The sequence below is a fragment of the Ceratotherium simum genome, chromosome 3, assembly GCF_057802395.1.
Source record: "Ceratotherium simum simum isolate JZ-2026a chromosome 3, ASM5780239v1, whole genome shotgun sequence".
Classification (NCBI taxonomy): Eukaryota; Metazoa; Chordata; class Mammalia; order Perissodactyla; family Rhinocerotidae; genus Ceratotherium; species Ceratotherium simum.
In genome coordinates this window covers 41,447,306-41,468,147 of record NC_141902.1, presented here as the reverse complement: position 1 = coordinate 41,468,147, position 20,842 = coordinate 41,447,306, and the positions used below count along the sequence as shown (strand labels likewise).

At 46.9% G+C, this 20,842-nt stretch overlaps 1 protein-coding gene across 1 annotated transcript in view; it reads right to left on the bottom strand.

Moving 5' to 3' along the window:
• Positions 1-326: 326 nt before the first annotated feature.
• SORD (sorbitol dehydrogenase) overlaps positions 327-20,842 on the bottom strand; it is a 42,441-nt gene continuing 21,925 nt past the window's right edge. The window contains exons 3-9 of the mRNA XM_004421519.3: positions 18,734-18,898; positions 13,578-13,737; positions 9,732-9,850; positions 7,732-7,797; positions 6,263-6,438; positions 2,955-3,076; positions 327-2,005 (exon numbers count right to left, since the gene is read on the bottom strand). Of these exons, the coding sequence (XP_004421576.1) occupies positions 1,840-2,005; positions 2,955-3,076; positions 6,263-6,438; positions 7,732-7,797; positions 9,732-9,850; positions 13,578-13,737; positions 18,734-18,898 (974 nt within the window). The 3' untranslated portion in view covers positions 327-1,839. The remainder of the gene's footprint in view (positions 2,006-2,954; positions 3,077-6,262; positions 6,439-7,731; positions 7,798-9,731; positions 9,851-13,577; positions 13,738-18,733; positions 18,899-20,842) is intronic.

Sequence of the window (20,842 nt, the reverse complement as noted above, 5' to 3'; positions counted from 1 at the left end):
AAGCCACTGCTCGTGAATTTAAAGTAGTGAATCCACCTCCCTCAGGGGCATTTCTGGTAGAAGCTTTCCATCCAGAAAGGGAAGGCTTTCTCATTCCACATTCAAGGAACTTTGGGCACCAATGAGCTGGAAGGCAAGTTTCGAGAGAAGGCAGCTGGCAAGTCTGTCCCTAGAGCTAAACAGGACTCAGAGGAGGAAATGGAGCAGAGCTCCATTGGGCTCTGAGCCACACAGTCCAAGTCGGCTGTGTGGCTGCTGAGTGTGTGCATGTGTTGTGTGTGGATCCCATCCTCCTCCAGAGATAACATGAGACAAGAAAAGCAGTGTGTGACCTTGAGCAAGTTATTCTTGATTTCTTTATTTCCTCAGCTGTAAAACAATCGTATGTATTTGGCTTGTTGAGAGGACTAGAAATCATTCATGTAAATTTCCAACAGTCAATGAAATTATATTTGATGCAGAGAATGTGTCACTTTCAAAAATCCTGGATCCTCCTTTTGTGAAATGATTAACCTAAGTCCATTCCTGCCCAAATAGGCACAAATCGCAGCAGCAGTCAGACACTACAAGCAGAATTTATTACCCAAAGCAGCTGGAGGAATTCTAGGCGCTGGTCACGGCCTTCCCGAATCACAACTCACCCTCCACCCCGACCTGAAGTGAGGGATTAAAGGCTGCAGCCCAAGTTATATCACAGCTACTACATTCTCATTCTTGATTAACAATCTCAAAGTCACAGATAGGCATAATGTGATTTGGATCCAAATCTTACACAGGAAAACCCCACAATTAAAATAAGACAAGTTTGGAGATATCATTCAAATAGACAGAAAGATACCAAGAGCTTTAACTGGCTGTGAGAAAGGGAAAGGTTTTCTGTTTATAATTAAATGGAATTGTCTAATAATCATCAGTGAGTTTGAGCCTAGGAGGAGATGCTAATCCTGTGGGGTGGGGAAGACAGGGGCACTGACCAAACCCTCTTGGGCTAGTCAGAGGAACAATTTAAGGTCTCCCATGAGACTCCCCATGACTGCACTTAGGTAGGTGCCTCCTGGCTACCTAGTGCCCAAGGAGCCTGCAGTGGCTGCCCCTGAACCTGCAGAAGGGTGGGGGTGGGGAGAGTTGGGAAGGCAGTTCTTTACCTTGCAAGGTGACACAGAATTCTCAGGAGTGGAAGAGGCAGTCTTCAAGCAGCGCTGAGAAGTTCCCTGACTATTTCTATATTTGGGGAATGCAACTGAATCCCTCACATGGGATTTCAGTTTTGTTTGATTGGTTTTAAAATTATCCTAGACCAGGGAAAGTCAGTCTCTTATTCTCCTTTTGTCATCAAACCAAATAACATTTATGTCTAGAAACACTGCTTTAAACTAAAACTGCTGACAATCCCTCATTCCAGACCCTCAGCTGCAGATTTTCCTGAAAATCAGCTTCTGCGCCAGTTAAGTCTTGATCAAGTTGTCTCTTCATAACGCGCACCCCATCTCCCATCTGGCCACAGTCATGGTGGAACCAGGAACCCATTGGACAGATTTCTTTCCCTGCTCGACTCAAGCACTCCAGGAAGAAGGGGAGTTCCCAGCAACTGCCTGCCAAGCTCTGCTCCATTTGCTGAACTTTGCTCAGCATGAACAGGTCATTCTGGCTACAAGTTCCCCAAATCTATCGCTGTTTTTAAGGCACACCAACTCCTCTGGGTAAGGCTCTCTGCTTATAATGAATTCTTTTAGTTATTCTTACTATTCAAAAGAAACTTGTGCATCAAAGCCCACCCCTGCCAGCCATTCAGCCCCAAGATGCTGAGAGGGTGGGGATGAGGGCAGAGCCCAATTAACATTAGGGATTCTGGTCGTCGGGGTCGCACTTAAGCATGACTTTCAACCCCAATCCCTTTCGGGATGTTTCAAAGGCCTCCAGAGCTTTCTCCAGAGGAAACCTATGGGTGACTAAGGGCTTTACATTCACAGACTTGGATGCAAGCATTGAAATCGCCATCGGCCACCTGTAAAAGATCACAGGCATTACATTCAACCTTCAGGAGGTAAGAGCCAGGTCCCCAAAAGCACCAAGCACAAGATCATCTCGGCCACATTTATTTATAGCACTATGGTTCTGCAAGATCAATTCTACAGAAAAACAACAGTGGAAATGATCTTATGACTTGTGATTTGGGAGTACAGAGCCTGTTCCCAAACACCCCCCACGCCTCTGCAATGTCTATCATGAAGCCTAGAATTCCTTTGGTATAAAGGCATAGGGCATATGGAGGCCACTGTGAAAGGGCAGATAAGCCTCAGGGAGGCAGCCCGGAACAATCCAATCACACCTCTTAGCAGCTAGGCTTGGCGGGAGTTTACTGGAAAACCAGCACTCCACTGAGGGAATGGTTACAGACTCTAAAGATAGGAGAGTAAGGGACACTGGTAGGGAAGGGGGTCCTGGACAGAGTTTCCCAGCAGCGGAGAAGGTGGAGCCACAGAACATGGGGTGGGGTGAATTAACACCCTCTCACTTCCCAGGGTGCACCCTGGGGCTCTAGAGTGGAAACTAAGGGACTTGAGTTCTTGCTGTTGTCCTCCCTTCTCTCTTTCCCTTTAAAGGGGGAAAATGGAGATCTGGCCACTTAAAGAAATGGAAAAGAGAGGGCCTGGGCGATGAGTGGCAGATACCCAAGAAGAGCATGCTTCAAAATCCCCCTCCCTCCCTCTATCCTTTCCTCCCTCCCTCTATCCCTCTGTCCTTCCCTCTGCCATCTCTGCCGTCCCATTCTTTAACCAGGAGTGAATGTTCTCTCTTTGGATCCCTATCATACACATCGCATAGCTGTCAGCGTGTCGAAGGAGTGCCCCGCATGAATAAATAGGCAGAGACTCTTGGTCCCAGAGGCTATGTGGGGCCTGCCCTGGTCTTGCTGGCCGCTGGCCACCGTGGCTTACCCACAATATACTCACGTGTTGCAGTATCGAAACACACCCTTGATATCCACCTCCCTGGTGGCCGCATGCACTAGGGGCACAGTGGTCATCTCAGAGCCCAGCCCCACAAGCACCAGGGTCCCACCAGAACAAGTGGCCTGAGGAGGAGGTAAGAACAAGAAAACCCAGAAGATGAGAAACGCAGACTTCCCACTCCCAATAACACTGCCATCACCCAAATGTCTTCTGATTGCATCAAGTGAGTATCCAAAAATTCCAGAGAACATGATTCTTTCCATACTGTTGAACTCTTCAACATGTCAACCAAACTCAACAGAGCAGAAGAGTAAAATTATGTTCTTTAAAGATCCTGAAATAATACACTTTACCAGTGGAGGACCAGGCACAGTGGGAGCATCTTTCACTGTCCACAACATCCCAGGAAATGGCCGAGGTTCTCCAGACCCCGGTGAGAATCTCCTCTACTCACAAGGCCAGTCTGCAACAGCCCCTGAGCATCTTTCAGAGCTTTACTAATTCAGTACCAGATGTCGGCGTCAGCCACTGCCTCATCTCAGCACCTGTTCTTCCTCCAGAGTGCCCACCCCACAAGACAGAACTTTTGTCAACTCTCTAAGGAACCACCCTTTTGGTGAGAAAACTATACAAATGGAGAGGGCTATTGGAATTCTGTGGTTTAAAAATTGCCTTAAACATGTAGGCTGGCATTTGAGACATTCATCCCAATAGTATCAGTCATAATGGATTTTGTCTTCCCTGAACATCCTTCTGCCATTCCCTCCTTGGAGTGGGCCAGAGAGTGAAATTTCTCCTGACAGTCTCCACATAACTCCACATGAGCGTTGTGCCTGCCCCAGAGATTTTTGGGGACCACTGTGCTCAATGTTACGAGAGAAGGAAAAATGGACAATTCACTCATGCTAAGTTTTCATTATAGTCAGCAGCAAAGCCCTTCTTGGGACCATTCTAAGTGCTAAACAGTGGGGCTACAAAAGGCACACATCACAGCCCCTGTCTCTGAGGGGAAGGATACACCATGGAGAGAGGCCTGCAGTGTGGGGGTGACTCCTGGCCTTTGCACTCACGAGCTATGGGACCCTGGACAGTGTCCTCAGCCAGGTTCCTCACGTGTAAGAACAGGCCAATGCCTCCCCAGCAGGGCTGTTGGGGTAACAATCACAGCGCTCAGCACTGGGATGGACTCAAGGATTGGCGCGTTTTCTGTTTTTATTGAAGTGTGGAGTCACTTACAAACCACCTGTGACATGTAACCACTGTCAGTAAGGGGGAGGGTATCTCACAACTGTCCCCACTGGAAAAATGGGGGAGAGGGATCAAAGCTGTGAGTGAGCCACAGGATACTCTTGGCTGAGAACTTTTCCAGGAAACCTCTTTCCCCATCAGCATTTCCTCTCCTCTTGGTGAGGAGGTGGAGGAACACCACCAAACTGGCCATCCCAAGCTGCCAGCAGGCCAGTAGCTTACTGACCACCGGCAAAGGAATGCTTGATCTACCTGACAATTGTTCTGTGGGTGTGACCTCTGCACCAAGAAGGTGACATCAATTCTACACTAAGCATTTGCTACATCTCCTCATGAACATTATCTAGTCATGACTTGGCAGGAAAGTGACTCTCAGGTACGCCTCTGCCTAACCTGCCTGTTGGTGGGGTGGCCTGCAGCATTCTGCAGCACCTGTCGTACATGATGGCTCTACTGCCCACTCATGAGAAGCACTGGCTTCAGGCCTGGTGAGGCCCTTGGGTCACATTTACCTCCATGTCCACCTCAGGTACACTGGCAACTGGGCCTCACCATCAACAGCTGGAGATGCCAACTGTTCTCAGATGCTCTCCCGGCAGGGCACAAGAGGAAGGAAAGCCTTGCATTGTGAACCCATGTCTTTTACTGCCTCTCTGTGGAACGGGGGACATTGACCTGCCAACAACTTGAAGACAGTAGACACATCTCACTTGCTGTCATAGCCCTCAAGGTGTCCGGCACAAAGCCAGGCACACAGCAGGTAGCCAAGACATGCCCTGGGTCGACTGATCACATGCAGATCCGTTGCCCTCTGAGGTTTTTATTTCTCTTTGCCCCTTCCCACACGGCTACCACTGTCTCTGACAATAGAGCAGAGGGCAAGCTGACTCCAGCTGGAACTCAGGACAGGCCGAAGGTGCCAGCTGCTCCTCATCCTCCCATTGCTTCCTTGGCCTCCGCTGCCATGGGCGTCTTGGTAGGAGGAGGGCTAGGCAGCTTTGCCAGGGTGCCAGGCCTTAGGGCTGTACCTCTAAGCTCAAGGGGTTAGGTTTCCCCAGAATGTCTTGCACGGTGCAAAGTGCCCTTGTGGGTGACCAAGCTATGACTCAGAAGGAAGGAGGAAGCCCGTGCTACTGCAGGAAGCAGTCTGGGAGGCATGGCAGGAGTGCCCAGTGGTGGCAGCTGCCACGGCTCTCCCCAGCCCAGCCCTTCCCACCTTAGTCTGGGTGCCCACTGGCTCCTTGTCAACTCCTGCACTTCCTCTCCTAAGCAGCGGCCAGAGCAGGGTACGCTCAGGCGTTGGAGCCGTGTGCTCAAGGCAAGTCACCAGGCCTCTCACGGTAAAATGTGGACAATGAGAACTAATTTTCAGGGCTATTGTGCAGATTAGGCATCACGTTTATAAAGCACCTAGTAGAAGACCCAGCACAAGGTAGGGCTCAGAACCTAGAAGGTATTCTTTCTCCTCTCTTTTCCTCATCCTTTGATCTGTCAATGCCACACCTGCCACCCCGCCAACTTCCTATCAATTACTGGTGGGTCGCTGAGGGGCGAATCAGGTATTGGCAGCTTATCTGTTCCTAGTTCTGGGAGAAGACAGTGGGAGCCAACTCTGACCCTGAAAAATCACCTCACCTCTGTGACTAACTTAACGTCTGGCATTTTGTATCAATGACACAGACTGCAGTTTTCCTCAATAAAACAAGGTAGGGATTTCCCACCCCCAGCTAAGGCATCATTTCCTGTTCCTCCTGTTGATCCTTGTACCAAAAGCATTCTTTTAAAATATGACCATGCCACCAACGCCATCCTAAGGTGTGGGTCACTTAACATCTTTCAAGGACCAAGTGTATCTCTTACTTTGTTTAAACCTCACACTGACTCAATGAGGATGTTAAGCAAGTGTCACTATCTCCAAAAGAGAGATAAGAAAACAGAGACACCAAGAGATTACCTAATTTGCTTAGGGGTCATATAGCAGTCAGTGGAGAAGCTTGATCCTCCCCTGCACTGACGCCTAGAAGCTTCCCACCAGCTTCAGCTACCCTCATCCCACTCACGTAGATGCCCGCCTGGATGGCGGTCTCCGCCCCTGTGCACTCGACGGTGACTTCTGGCTTGCACCCCAGTAGACCTTCCACTTTACTGGCGATTTCCTGAGGACTCTCCTTGGAGATCTGGAGGATGAAATCAGCCCCGACTTCTTTAGCTTTAGACAACCGAGAGGCAGACAGATCTAAAGTTGAACAGAAGTTTCTTTCAAACTGAGAAACTGGATGGCTGCTCAGGGAAAAAATAAAAATGGAGGTGCGTGTTCTGATGGCAATGAAGCTCTTGTGTAGTGGGTGGTCTCGCTGAGCCTAACACACGTACTCTCTATACCTTCACACATTCCCATTCACACCACATACACTGTCTCTCTCTCTTACAATCACTCTCTCTCTCAGATAACTTCTCCTCAAACATCCACACCCTTCCACATCTCCACACAGCCCAATCACACCACACAGCTCTACAGAGCTACACACACACACAATCTCTCAGATACCTTCTCCTCACACAAAACACACACACACACCCCCTTGTACATCCCCACCCCTCATACATCCATACACACCCCACACACCACACAACTCTACACACTGACCCCCATACATAATCTCACAGATAACCACTCCTCACACATACGCACACACTCAGATACCTTATACACACACACACACTCTCATACCGATGCCTTCTCCACATACACACATAGCCTTCTACACCCCACATGCTTCCATACACACCACACAGCTCCACACACACATACCCACACAGGCCATCACAGATAACCTCCCCTCAAACATACACACTCATGTCTCTCACCCATACCACACATATCTCACATCCCACTAACTCCACATCACAAACACACAAACACACCCTCTTTGCCTCCTGGGCTTGGTCAATAGACCAAGGACTGAGCCACCTCTTAGGACCAAGTGGGCAGTATGTGCACTAGCGCCTAAGGTCCACATATAAAGAGCCAGGTCCTCTTTTCCACAGCAGCCACTCTCTCTCAGCAGCTTCACAGAAGAGTCTCCTCCTGAGGCCTGACTTGGTCATTCCTGGGTGGGCTTTTCAACCCTGGAACCCAGGAGAAAAGAGGAGGAGACGCTTTAGGAACATAGTACGCCACGGGCCGGCCCGGTGGCGCAAGCGGTTAAGTGCGCGCGCTCTGCTGCGGCAGCCTGGGGTTCGCCGGTTCGGATCCCAGGTGCGCACCGATGCACTGCTTGGCAAGCCACGCTGTGGCAGCGTCCCATATAAAGTAGAGGAAGATGGGCATGGATGTTAGCCCAGGGCCAGTCTTCCTCAGCAAAAAAAGGAGGAGGATTGGCAGATGTTAGCACAAGGCTGATCTCTTCACAAAAAAAAAAAAAGAAACATAGTACCCCAGGAAGGGAATAGGTCTCATGCCCCTGCCCCAAACTGTAGGTCCAGCGGTTTCCCCCTCAAGGAGATTTAAAAAGAAGAAAACTCTTACCAGTCACCACCACTTGAGCTGCACCCATTGCCTTGGCCACGAGCAAACTGACCAGTCCTATTGGCCCTAAATAAAGCAGGAAATGGGGGATATTTGTGAAATATTAAACATCAACTCTCCCCCTTGTCCAGGCCATGGACAGAAACTATAACTTTTGTGTACCTCTAGCATCTATCCCAGTGCCTGACACAGAGTGAGACCTTAACAACTGTTTGTTGAAGCCATGAGGAATTGTCCTCTGCATGAAATCTGCTCCTAGTGCTGGGTTCTATTTGATTCTCTCATACCTCAGAGCCAGAAATTTTCCACTTACTCTTAGGCACTGCTTGGTGATAACGTCAAAGAACCAGAGGGCTCAAGGAAACATTTATTTGTTCAGAGAATAAGAAGTCTCAGAAAGTCTGAATATATTTTCCTGTTCTCTCTTAGATCCTACCTTCTTAGAACTCACCACACCTCCCCTGAGAGAGACATATCCTTTTTAGGTACCCTCTGAGGACCACCCTGGAGGGTGTCCTTAAGTGAGCTGGCTCCCTGGGTTGACCCAGCCTCTCAGGCAGCTCCACAATGTTCAGGTGCCTAAGAATCAGCCTGGAGACCACCTGTTTCCCCAGAGTGTCTGCATGCTAGATGACACGATGGTTTTAACACAAAAACCGGACCTAGAAAATGAGGCTACGCAGAATATCTTGGGGGATTTGCTTTTTGGTCACTCCCCGAAAATAATTCTGTGAGTTCCCCCAGGAAGTAAAACACTGGAAAATACCTGAAATTGGCAACAAAGGGGTGATTAGTTAAATAAACTACAGTGGGATACTACATAGCTATTAAAATTATGTCATAACTCTTTTATCTATTGACATGGAAAACTGTTTGCAATATACTGATTTTTTTTTTTAAGAAAGCGTAGGTAGGGGCCAGCCCCGTGGCTTAGCAGTTGAGTGCGCGCGCTCAGCTGCTGGTGGCCCGGGTTCGGACCCCAGGCGCGCACCGACGCACCACTTCTCCAGCCATGCTGAGGCCGCGTCCCACATACAGCAACTAGAAGGGTGTGCAACTATGACATACAACTATCTACTGGGGCTATGGGGGGAAAAAAAAGAGGAGGATTGGCAATAGATGTTAGCTCAGAGCCGGTCTTCCTCAGCAAAAAGGGGAGGATTAGCATGGATGTTAGCTCAGGGCTGATCTTCCTCACCAAAAAAAAAAGAAAAAAAAATACTGTATTGCATATTTGAAAGTTGCTAAGAGAGTAGATCTTAAAAGTTCTCACCACAAGGAAAAAAATTGTGTAACCATAACTAGACTTATTGCGGTGATCACTTCGCAATTTATACAAATGAATCATCATGTTGTACACCTGAAACTAATATAATGTTATAAGTCAATTATACCTCAATTAAAAAAAAGTATATGAGGAACACCACATCACACCCACAAGGAGTGTGAGCATGCTGTCTGGTCACCAGCAATTAGAAGCCTAGAATGATTCAGTCTGAGGCTGCTAGGGTTTGTTTGGGTGGCTGGAAGCAGGCGAGGAGAGAAGGCAGCTAGCTGCAACCCCAATGCGGGCAGAGTGCTGACTCAGGGCGGGCTGGACTCCACTCCTTCCACTGGCCATGAGCAGGGCCCATCTCATTCCTGGATGGACCAGGAGACCACTTCTCTGGTATGATCTGAAAGTTCCAAAAGTTGCCCTTCCCTTTGCTACCAAAAATATTTCCCTAGTTTCCTGGCAAGGGTTGAAACATAATCCCAAATGCATTCTTTAAATGAACAGAAGGGTTACGTTGCCTAGGAAATAACATTACTATCATGTCTGCAGATATTAGTTTATTTACCAAAATGCTGGTCACTGAGGGAATAGGACACTGTAATTCTCCCCTATCCAGAAAGATTCTAGGACCAATTTCAGCCCCTGGAGGGGGAGTGAGATGGGCAGAGGGGTCCCTACATTCCCCTTTAATGAGCTCTTAACCAGGGTGTAGTCTGCTTCTTACCAGCTCCACACACAAAGACTTTGTTCCCCAGGGTGACTCCAGCTCGCCGGCAGGCATGGATTCCCACAGACAGTGGCTCAATCAGGGCCCCTTCCTCAAAGGTGACATTGTCAGGAAGCCTGAGGAATCATTCAACACACTCAGTTAGTCCTTCTGGGTTAACAATAATAACAATAGCTAATATTTATTGAGCATTTACATATGCGCCAGGCAACGTGCTAAGCAATTTACATATATTCACTCATGTAAACCCTTGGAACAGTTCTATGGTAAGTACTATTATTCCCATTTTACAGAGGAGGAAATCGAAGCTTGGAGGATTAAATGACTTGCTCCAATGGTTCAAAGCCAGTGAGGGGCTCAAAGGGTTTCATTTGAAAGGCAGATATTCTGACTCTAGAGCCTATGTCACATGACCCCCTCTGAAAATGGTTTTCTTTGGTGAAATCACTTCAGTGAATGTGAATACATTATGTTTTCTTTAACTGCTATCCAAGATAAGGTAGGGCGTGGTGGTCACTAAAAAATGAAAAGTTCATTTAACAAGGGGTTAACATAACTACATTCCAGCACCATATCTCCTTCTCAAACTTATAGCCTTTCTGGTTTCACTTTAGCAAACAATCCTGACTACCAGCAGCTTTGCAAAACAGTGATTTAGAAGCTGGCATCACTGTGTTCATTGTCTCCTGTATTACATGCTCCAGAAGCACCACCTCTGAAGGCAGCAGCTGCCTGGCTGTCCCAGGACTGGTTAGGATGGGAAAAGGGCCTGTCTTCCACACAGCTGACTAAATGCTGTGTCACCTTCACCACTGGGTTCTTGGCTTTCACTTCCAAGTCTACTGGCATCTTGACCCTATTAACAATCCCACTGACAATGACAGCAAACATTTGCATAAGGCTTTACAGGTTAGAGAGCTTTCTCACCCATAATCTCATTTAAGCCTTATCATGACCTTGTCAGGCAGGAAGGGCAGGCTTATTTTTACCTTTATTCTACAGAAGAGGAAACTGAAGCTCGATGACATTAAGAGATTTGCCCAAGGTTACAAGGCTAGTGAGTGGACAAGCCACACTTGAACCCAGGTCTCCTCATTCCACATCGTCTGCCTGTCCCATATCAGCTGCCTCTTGGTACAAGCAGCTCTGGAGTTAATATCTAATTTCTGCTAGTTCCTCACTGTCCAGTATTTATTCAGTGCCCCCCAAACCTCCACGGGCAAGAACATGAAAACCCTGAAGTTCCAAAAAGAAATAACCGTAGCAGCTAAACCACATGCTCATCTCCATGATCCTGCTGTCACTGCTCACAATCGTCCCAAGAATAAATAACAAGGCCTACAGTCGGCCTGGCTGCTGCCCACCACCCTTTCCTTCTCTTTTCTATTCTGCTTCTCCCACATCATTCCCCCACCCCAGTCCTTTCTCCTGCTCTGACTGCTGTCATCACCCCTTCCACTCACCCAACCTACCCCGTCAATGCTATATAAGGGGAAAAGTTTGAAATGAAATAATGAAGACTCCCACACTCTCTCAAGGACCCCCAACCACACTCTCTCAGACACACCTGCACCTTCACATTTGGGCCTCCCCTCAAGCTTATATGGGCTCTAAGCTGAGGGTGGCCTTTGGTCAGGAACTGTGTGCTCCTCTCACCTTTGCTCTGACTTCCCCTTGGAATAAGAACACCAAGGAGAAATGGGATTGAGGACGGTGATGAGAGAGGATTGTTATCTGGGAGATTATTCTGACTAGGCAGAGGCTGCCTTGTCACATATGCAGCCGCACCCAGCCGCATGGAGGCAGGAGCGCCAGCACAGGGCAGAGTCATAGGGCCTGGCCCCTTCACCACTGACCTTGGGACGGTTACTGGTCCTTCTTCCCCAACCTTGTTCAGTGGGGGTGGAGGGGGAAGGAGGATAAGAGGACTCTAAGTTTCTTACCAACCCTAATCTTTCATGACTTTATAAACACCAGAGAATGACAAGGCAATTTGGTGGTTTTCACAATAGGGTTCAGGGAACAGGCAAAAGCATGATAAAGAAGCCAAGGGGGAAGCAGGAAGATAGAAAGAAAATAAGGTGGGTAGGAAAATAAAGAGGCTGTGGCAGTGTAGGAATCTCATAAAGAGAAACCAGAGAGGAGGGCTTAGGTCCAGGGTTGGGCTGGGGACACAGGCAGAAAGTAGCCTGGGAGGAGAGGAGAGGTGGGAGCTGCATGGCCCCTAGAGGCCCTCCTCAACCCTCCCATCGCCATTGTCAACCAGAACACCCCCTCCCCCACCATTCCCTACAAACCACCCTCTATCCCAGTGCAAGGCTCTCTTTCAGGCCTAACCCTGTACCATCCCCCAGACACAAAGCCATGGCTACAACATAGCATGGCACTGTTTATTGAGCACCTACTATAAGCCAGGCCTCATGCTGAGTACTTGATAGGCCTTTCTCATTGAATCCCATCAATAATTCTATGCATTTCATCCTATTGGTGCTATTATCATCTCCATTTTACAGGCAAGGATTTGAGATTACAAAGTTCAAGTAACTTGCTCAAGGTCACAAGTTGGTGACCGGCAGAGACCAGTGGTTAGGCTTGAGCTTTACAGCTTTGCTCCTCTACATTCCACGAAAATCTTGTTTGGCGCCCTGACTTGGAAAGGGCCCAGAAAAGATGGGCTGGTTCAGGAACCACTTGCTGAAAGGTGGACTCTGCCCACATCACCTGCTTTCTTCTAGAGCAGGTTCAGGTGTTGACTTAAACTCATCACTCGGTCTCTGGCCTGTGACTCTTCTCAAGGCTTCCAGTGGGCACTAGAAAACTCAGATCGGTCAAACTGCCCCTGTGACCGGCACCTGGCCTCCAACGGACAAGTCCCATCTTTGCCTACAGAGCCACCGCTGGAGCCGGGCTGGGGTGGGAGGAAAACGTGCCTGGTCAGGTCAGAAGGAAAGTGGTATATCAGATCCCCAGGGCCCCATGGGCCGGGGCCCACACAGAAGGTGCAGCATCTTGCTTCTGCCAGACATAAACCACTCTGAGAGCTAGGGTAGGTAGACAGCACAGAACAGGAGCTTGAGTATCACAGCTGCCCAGGCTTGACTCCTAGCCCTGCTCCGTGCCTGAGTCAGTCAGCCTCCTCCTGCCTCTGCTGACCCTTGCACAAAACTCAGTACTGGTGCCCACCTCACCATTATTCTTACGGAGGTTAACTACGATAAAGCATGCAGAGCACTTAACAGCACAAGGCCAGGCACGCAGTAATGATAATTGTGACTTTACATGCAATGCCTTATTTAACCTTCAGGTGATTAAGTGAGACTGAAGTAGAGGAAGGCTAAGTCATTTCCCCAAAGTCATTCGCTGGGAGGGAGTGGATCCAGGGTCCCAGAGCTCATGCCCTGGCTCCAAGCCATGCCTCCTCAGTAAACCCCAATGGTTGCTGTTATTGTTTGTGGTTGTGGTCGTCAAGGTCACTGCTGTTATAAGCTCTTTCCTGTAGCTGCAGTGGAGACCAATAATGGAGGACAGACCACAACAAGTTGTCTCCAGGATGGCTGGAGAGGAGGGAGTGATTTCAGCAACAATTCTCTATTGTTGCTCTAGATGAGGGAACGGTAGACTGAAAGACTAAAACCAAGCCCTGGGAGTCAGTCTTAGCCCTGGTCAGGCTACTGAGTCAGGTGGCTCAATGCCACCAAGAAGGGCAGGCTTGTCCAGGGGATGCCTCATGTCTGGAATTATGAGCTGAAAAGAACAAAGAAATCACCACAGGAAACTAGAAGAACACCAAACAAACGGATGGGGAGAGTTCCTAGGTGACATGGCGGAGCCGTGGGCACTAACTTGTAGCAGAAGCTGGCGTTGTGCTTATAGAACCGGCAGAGGTTCCCGTCATCGGGGGGCGTGGCACAGAAGAAGATGGACGGCGACAGATTGTACCGGCCAATCTTGCAGAATTCATCGATTTCTCGGGGAGCACCAGGCTCGATGGCAACACGGTCACCTGGAGGGGAAACACGAGCAGGGGCAGAGATGGTGAAGGGACGCATGCCCACGGGCAGATGCCAACCTGGCCGAATGAGCACCCTCCTCCCTGGGGCCCCAGAGTGCCCTAGGCAAGCCCAGCCTGTTAGTGCTTCCACAGGAAACACGGGATGCAGCACAGACTCACACTCCGGGAGAAAATGACCAGCCACTTCTCCACAGACTGGTCTGGCCCTTTTACCAACTCCTGGAACAAGCCAACTTGCCTCTCCAGCTCCACAGCCACCTCCCAGCTTGGGAAACACAGAACCGGTCCATCTCTAACGCAAGCCAGGTCCAGTTCCCATCTCAAAATCTGCCGCAAAAGTGGTGGCCAGCGCGAGGCATTTGCAGACATTTTTTTCTTCACTTATTTTGAAAATATGGGCAAGGCCTTTACAAACACAAGAGCCATAATTTTGGCGTGGCTTCTGCTCAGTCTGATTGTGTTTAGACAACACTAGGAGTCAAGTGATTCCTGGTAAGCAGAACTGCTAAGGCGTATGACCGCAGAGGCCTCAGACTCTGGTACAGTGCAGAGGAACATTCAGGCTCGTGAACAGCCAGCTGGATGAGACTTCTACTCTATGTCTCACTATGCCTGCTTGGAAACGCAGCCTTTGAATCGCTCTCCTGTCTTCTTATATTATGAAAATTTTCAAACACACAGCAAAGTTGAAAGAACTGTACAGTGAACATGCAGATATCCTCCACCCAGATTCTTCTATTAACATTTAGCTACATTCACTTTGTCACATATCCATCCATCCAAACCATCTATCCATCTCTTCTCCACGCATCAATCCATCTTCCTTTCTGATGCATTTTAAAGCAGGTTGTAGACATCAGTACAATCTCCCCTTAAATACTTCAGTCTGCACGTTATTAACTAGAGTTCAATACTTGTTTATGGTTCTCTTTTAAGGTAAAATTTAGATATTGATGAAATGCACAAATCTTAAGTGGATCACTAGATGAATTTTGATAAATGCATTCACCTGTGCAATGTAAACCCATATCAGGATACAGACCACCACCACTACCTCAGAAATTTCTTTCCCTTGTGTCCCTTCCCACCAATCCCCACCCCCAACCCAGAGGGATGACTAGCAGAGCGAGGGCCCTCCTGAGCCTGAGGAACCCGTGGGCAGTCTGCCCTTTACTAAGCAGAGACATGTTAAGCTATTTTTTCTGTCTTTTGTGTTAAAAGTACTCACAGAATAGAGTCCCGGTTTGCAGTCAGTGCTCATTAAAAGTACGATAGCAGTACTAATATATAGCAGTATTCACTATTTTTTATTGTATTTATCATTATTATAATTATCTGAGCTGCTATTATTGTAGAGGAAATTCAAACTATGAAATAGATGGTCACATTATATTGTGAATTCAGAATTCTTCCAGGCCTAAGATTTATTGATTCTTTAAGATATATGTTTAAATTTTGTAAACAAATATTAAGAACTACTCAATGAGTGGTTTTCTTCTTTCCAGATCAGTTGATCAGAACTTTAAGTCAAAGTTAGTATATCAAACACTTAAATAAAAATTTTGTATCCTAAAAAACAAAAGTATCCACAGAAATCCCTGCGACAACTAAAATGTGTTCCTCTACCTGTATATGTCTCTTCCTTCTATCCCTCGCTACTTTCTCTGCTGCCCAACGAACTTTTTCCAAATTATGCTTCCACCATTGATGATGAATTCTTCAACCTAGCATTCAAGATCCCTCATGATCAGGTGGAGTTTTATATTACTCAGTTATATCTTTTAATTATTATTTCATTATAATAACACATAACAACTCATAGTTGAACAGTGCTTTTTATTTTATTTTTTAAGTTATTTATTTATTTACTAATTTATTTATTATTTTTTTTGTGAGGAAGATCGGCCCTGACCTACATCTGCCAATCCTCCTCTTTTTGCTGAGGAAGACTGGCCCTGGGCTGACATCCATGCCCGTCTTCCTCTACTTTATATGGGACGCCGCCACAGCATGGCTTCCAAGCGGTGCGTCAGTGCACGCCCAGGATCCGAACTGGTGAACTCCAGGCAGCAGCAACGGAGCTCGTGCACTTAACCACCTGTGCCACCGGGCCGGCCCATGCACAGTGCTTTTTAAAGATGGACTTTTATACAGATTATGCTTTTTTTTTTTTTCCTGAGGAAGATTCACCCTGAGATAACATCTGTTGCCAATCTTCCTCTTTTGTGGTTTTTTTTTTTTTTTTTTTTTTTTTTTTGGTGAGGAAGATTAGCCCTGGGCCAGCCCGTGGCTTAGCGGTTAAGTGCATGTGCTCCGCTGCTGGTGGCCCGGGTTTGGATCCCGGGCACGCACCGACGCACTGCTTCTCCGGCCATGCTGAGGCCACGTCCCACATACAGCAACTAGAAGGATGTGCAACTACGACATACAACTATCTACTGGGGCTTTGGGGAAAAAGAAATAAATAAATAAAATTATAAAAAAAAAAAAAAAGATCAGCCCTGAGCTAACATCCGTTGCCAATCCTCCTCTTTTTGCTGAGGAAAATTGGCTCTGGGCTAACATCCATGCCCACCTTCCTCTACTTCATATGGGGGATGCCTGCCACAGCATGGCTTGATAAGCAGTGCGTAGGTCCATGCCTGGGATCCAAACCTGCAAACCCCGGGCCACCGAAGTGGAGAGCGCAAACTTAACCACTATACCACCTGGGCCAGTCCCCAACTTCCTCTTTTTGCTTGAGGAAGATTCACCCTGAGCTAACACCTGTGCCAATATTCCTCTATTTTGTATGTGGGTTACTGCCACAGCATGGCTGCCGATGAGTGGTACACGTCCACACTTGAGAACCAAACCTGGGCCGCCAAAGCAGAGCATGCCAAACTTAACCACTAGGCCACGGGGCTGGCCCCCAGATTATGCATTTTTATCATCTCCACTAACTTCCTAACACAGAACCTCTTCTCCAGGCAGCAACTTATTAGCAACCCAGATACGTAATCCCACCTCTATAATTTTATTATTCTGTTCCACTTAACTAGAATATTAGATTCTGACCTCTTCACTAACTCAAAAACAAAACTTTTCTCAAGTCTCCAGATGCCGGGCAGCCCAGTGGTTCTGAGTACTTGCTTCAGAGTCAAGAAGACCAAGCCAGGCACCCCAGACTAGTTAGTCTCAGAATAACAAGTGCAACCCTGGACAATCACCACACTTCATTTTTTTCCCCTGTTAATGAGGAAAATGATGACTATCTCATAGAGTTGTTTCAAGAATGAAATAAATAATTATACATGTAAGTATTTAACCTGGAGACTAACAAATAGTAAATCAATAAATGTTAGATGCTTTTTTCTTCTTCTTATAATTATTATTGTTAAATGTCCAGCTCAATCTATCTCCTCCAGGAACCTTCTTTTTTAAGCACCTCTGCCCACAACAAATGCCAGAGCCTATTCTTTCCCATACCTGAATACACCTGTTGGAGGAGGTCATCGAGAGGACGTGACCACCAGCTGACCCGAGAACTGCACCTAGGCAATTGGTGGCTCCTCACCACCCCCACTCCCCACCCCGCTTGCAATGTACACTCTCCCCACCGTTCCCACAGTGGGAGCCATTTTCAAGGATTCAGGCTTGAGAGAGCAATGTGTTGCTGAGACCAGCTGGATGGTATACACAACTGAATCCATTTAAGGCCTCTATAAAAACTTTTAAGATTCTGGTGGGCAGGGGCGCAGATCTACTTGTCTTGTAGCCGCCCAAGACAAGCCTCACATGTAAGCTCCAGTGCTTATTAAACCTGCTACCTACCAATCTGGAGCGGTCCACCTCTTTCTTCAGTCTCCCTTTGCCCTCCATATACAGGGCTGGGAAGCTCCCAGGGAGGTTGCAAACCAACAGCACCCTATGGTCTTGTCCTTTAATTGTTGGTATTTACGTATGTCCTGACGTCTGGTCTCCTCAACTAGACCAAAGCATCCAGGGATCATATCTTCTCAATTTTCTATATCCCTCAAAGTACCTAGCACAAGGCTGGACCCATTGTAGATGCTGACTAAGAATCTGTTATAATTTAGAGACCCCCACTCCTTGTTATGACTTACATTTAGAGACCTCATCCCACAGGTAAGGACCAATCAGTGGTTGCTGGAAGCTATGAACCTTCCACTTCGGGATAACCTTGCAAAACCTCAGGGGCTTTCTTGACTTCCACTGATAATGAATGGAGGGCCTGACTTAACATTACTAAATGAGACACACATCTAGCTTCTTCAGACCTGGTCAAGCCCTCCCCATGTAGCCGGGCTCAAAGAGCCTTATAACTAACACAGGACGGCACCTCTTGCCAATTCCCTTCATCCCCCAAATAATCTGACCTCATCTCCAGGCTGTGCAGTGGCCTCATTAGCAAAGGAAGGTTACAGCCAATGGCTTGCTATGCCAAGACAGCTGGGATTTAATTCACTATGTTGGGAACATCACAGTCTGCCACAGCTGAGAATTCCTCCCTCTGGGAGAATGAACTAAGCAAAATCGAGAAAACTATTGGTGGTTTTCCAGCCATCCAATAAAATCAAAGACTGCATCAAAAGCCCTGGTTCTCAGCATGTGGAAGCAGTTTGTGGAAGCAGTTTGTGGTTCCTGCACCTGGAACGTTTTCTCCACCCCTTCTCCTGGCTTAGTTCTTACTTACCTTCAGGTGCTGAATTAATTGTCCCTCAGACAAGACAGGGGTCTAGGTAGAACACACAGATCACACCCTGTATTCTTCTCTGCTGCCCTCAGCACAACTGTAATTAAGTAACTGTCTGTCCCAGCTCTGCCTTCCCCTGTGAAAGGTAAGATCTATGCGTGTAGGGACCAAGACTATATTGTTCACTGCTGTATCCCCAGTGTTTAAGAGAGGGCCTGGCTCCAAGAAAGCATGCACAAATATTTATGTTGAATGAACAAATAAATCCCTGAGCTGAAGGGCTTTGCTGACCTGGTTTTAGGTGCTTTACCAATGATCCCACTTTTACGACTGTTCCTGAAGCTTCATGCCCCAGCACCATTGGCTTTTTCACAACAAAATCCCCAATTCGACCGTGCTGCCAGTAGTGGACATCTGAGCCGCAGATTCCAACCGAATGCATCTTCAGCAGCACCTCTGGTAAGAGAAAGGAGAAGGAGAAAACAAGTGAGAGAGGGAATGACCCCTCTAAGACTCTGAGGCACCCTGGCGTTTTTCCGATGGACAAAGGAGAGGGCTTGGTTTCAAAGGCCAGATACAAAATTTAGCCCATAGAGGAAAACAAACTCAACAGCAACCCCAATTAAGTCTTGCAAAGCAAAAAATCTTCCACAGAGCAAAATAACTGCATGCGAGGGTTAATTCCATCTGTCAACTTGGCTAGGCTAAGGTGCCCAGTGGTTTGGTCAAACACTAGATGTTGCTGTGAAGGTATTTTTTAGATGTGATTAACATTTGAGCACCCCTGTGTTCACTGCAGCATCATCTACAATAGCCAAGATATAGAAACAACCTAAGTGTCCATCAATGAGTGAATGGATAAAGAAAATGTGATACATGCACACACACACACACACACACAGGAATATTACTCAGCCATATAAAAGGAAACTTGCCATTTGGAACAACATGGATGGACCTTGAGGGCATTATGATAAGTGAAATAAGTCAGATAGAAAAAGATAAATACCATATGATCTCACTTATATAATGGAATCTAAAAAAGAACAAAAACAAAACTGAGTTCTTAGATACAGTGAACAGATTGGTGGTTGCCAGAGTTGGGGAGTAGAGGGTGGGTAAAATGGGTGAAGGAGGTCAAAAGGTACAAACTTCTAGTTATAAAATAAATAAGTCATGGGGATGTAATGTACAGTATGGTGATTATAGTTAATAATATTGTATTGCATATTTGAAAGTTGCTAAGAGAATAGATCTTAAAAGTTCTCATCACAAGAAAAAAAAATTATAACTGTATGGTGATAGATGTTAACTAGACTTATTGTGGTGATCATTTTGCAATATATACAAATAGTGAATCATTATGTTGTGCACCTGAAACTAATAAAATGTTGTATGTCAATTATACCTCAATTTAAAAAAAAACATTTAAATCAGTAGACTTTGAGTAAAGCAGATTACCCTCCACACTGTGGGTGGGCCTCATCCAATCAATTGAAGGTGATGGGGTTCAGGGCAGACCACCCCAAAATATGCCACTTTGGCTTATTGATTATTTTGAATTCAAGTTTCTTAAGAAACAGCCAGTGCAAGAAGGACACTCTGACCCTCGTCTGTCCCCCTGAAAGCAGGAAATAAATTTCCCGTGTGAAAGGTATCCTCCCTGTATGAGCAAATACAGAGACATCCTTATCACCAGAGACAGGGAATTCAGAGCCAAGGCTATATAAACAAACCTAGTTACTTCTTTACTAATTTACTACCCCAAGCCCAAACTTCTTTGTTTTGTCAGTTCTTCACAAATTTATTGTTTCTTTGTTTAGACAACAGTATAAAAGCTGCTTGCTTTGGTCACTTCTCTGAGTCTCATATTTCTATGAGCTCCCATACGTATGAAATTAAAATTGTTTTTCTCCTGTTAATCTGCCTTGTGTCAATTTAATTATTAGGCCAGCCAAAGAACTGAGAAGGGAAGAAAGGAAAAGTTTTCTTCCCCTACAAACGCCTTAAAAGAAAAGACTGAGGTTTCCTGAAGAAGGAATTCTCCTCAAGACTGTAACATCAGGGGCCAGGCTGGTGGCGCAAGAGGTTTATGGCACGCTCCGCTACAGCGGCCCAGAGTTCACCGGTTCGGATCCCGGGCACGCACTGACGCACCGCTTGTTGAGCCATGCTGTGGCGGCATCCCATATAAAGTAGAGGAAGATGGGCATGGATGTTAGCCCAGGGCCAGTCTTCCTCGGCAAAAAGAGGAGGATTGGCAGATGTTAGCTCCGGGCTGATCTTCTTCACAAAAAAAAAAAACAAAAAAAACTGTAACATCAACTTTTACCTGAATTTCCAGACTGCTGGTCAGACCTACAAATTTCAGACTTGCCAGTCTCCACAATCATGTGAGCC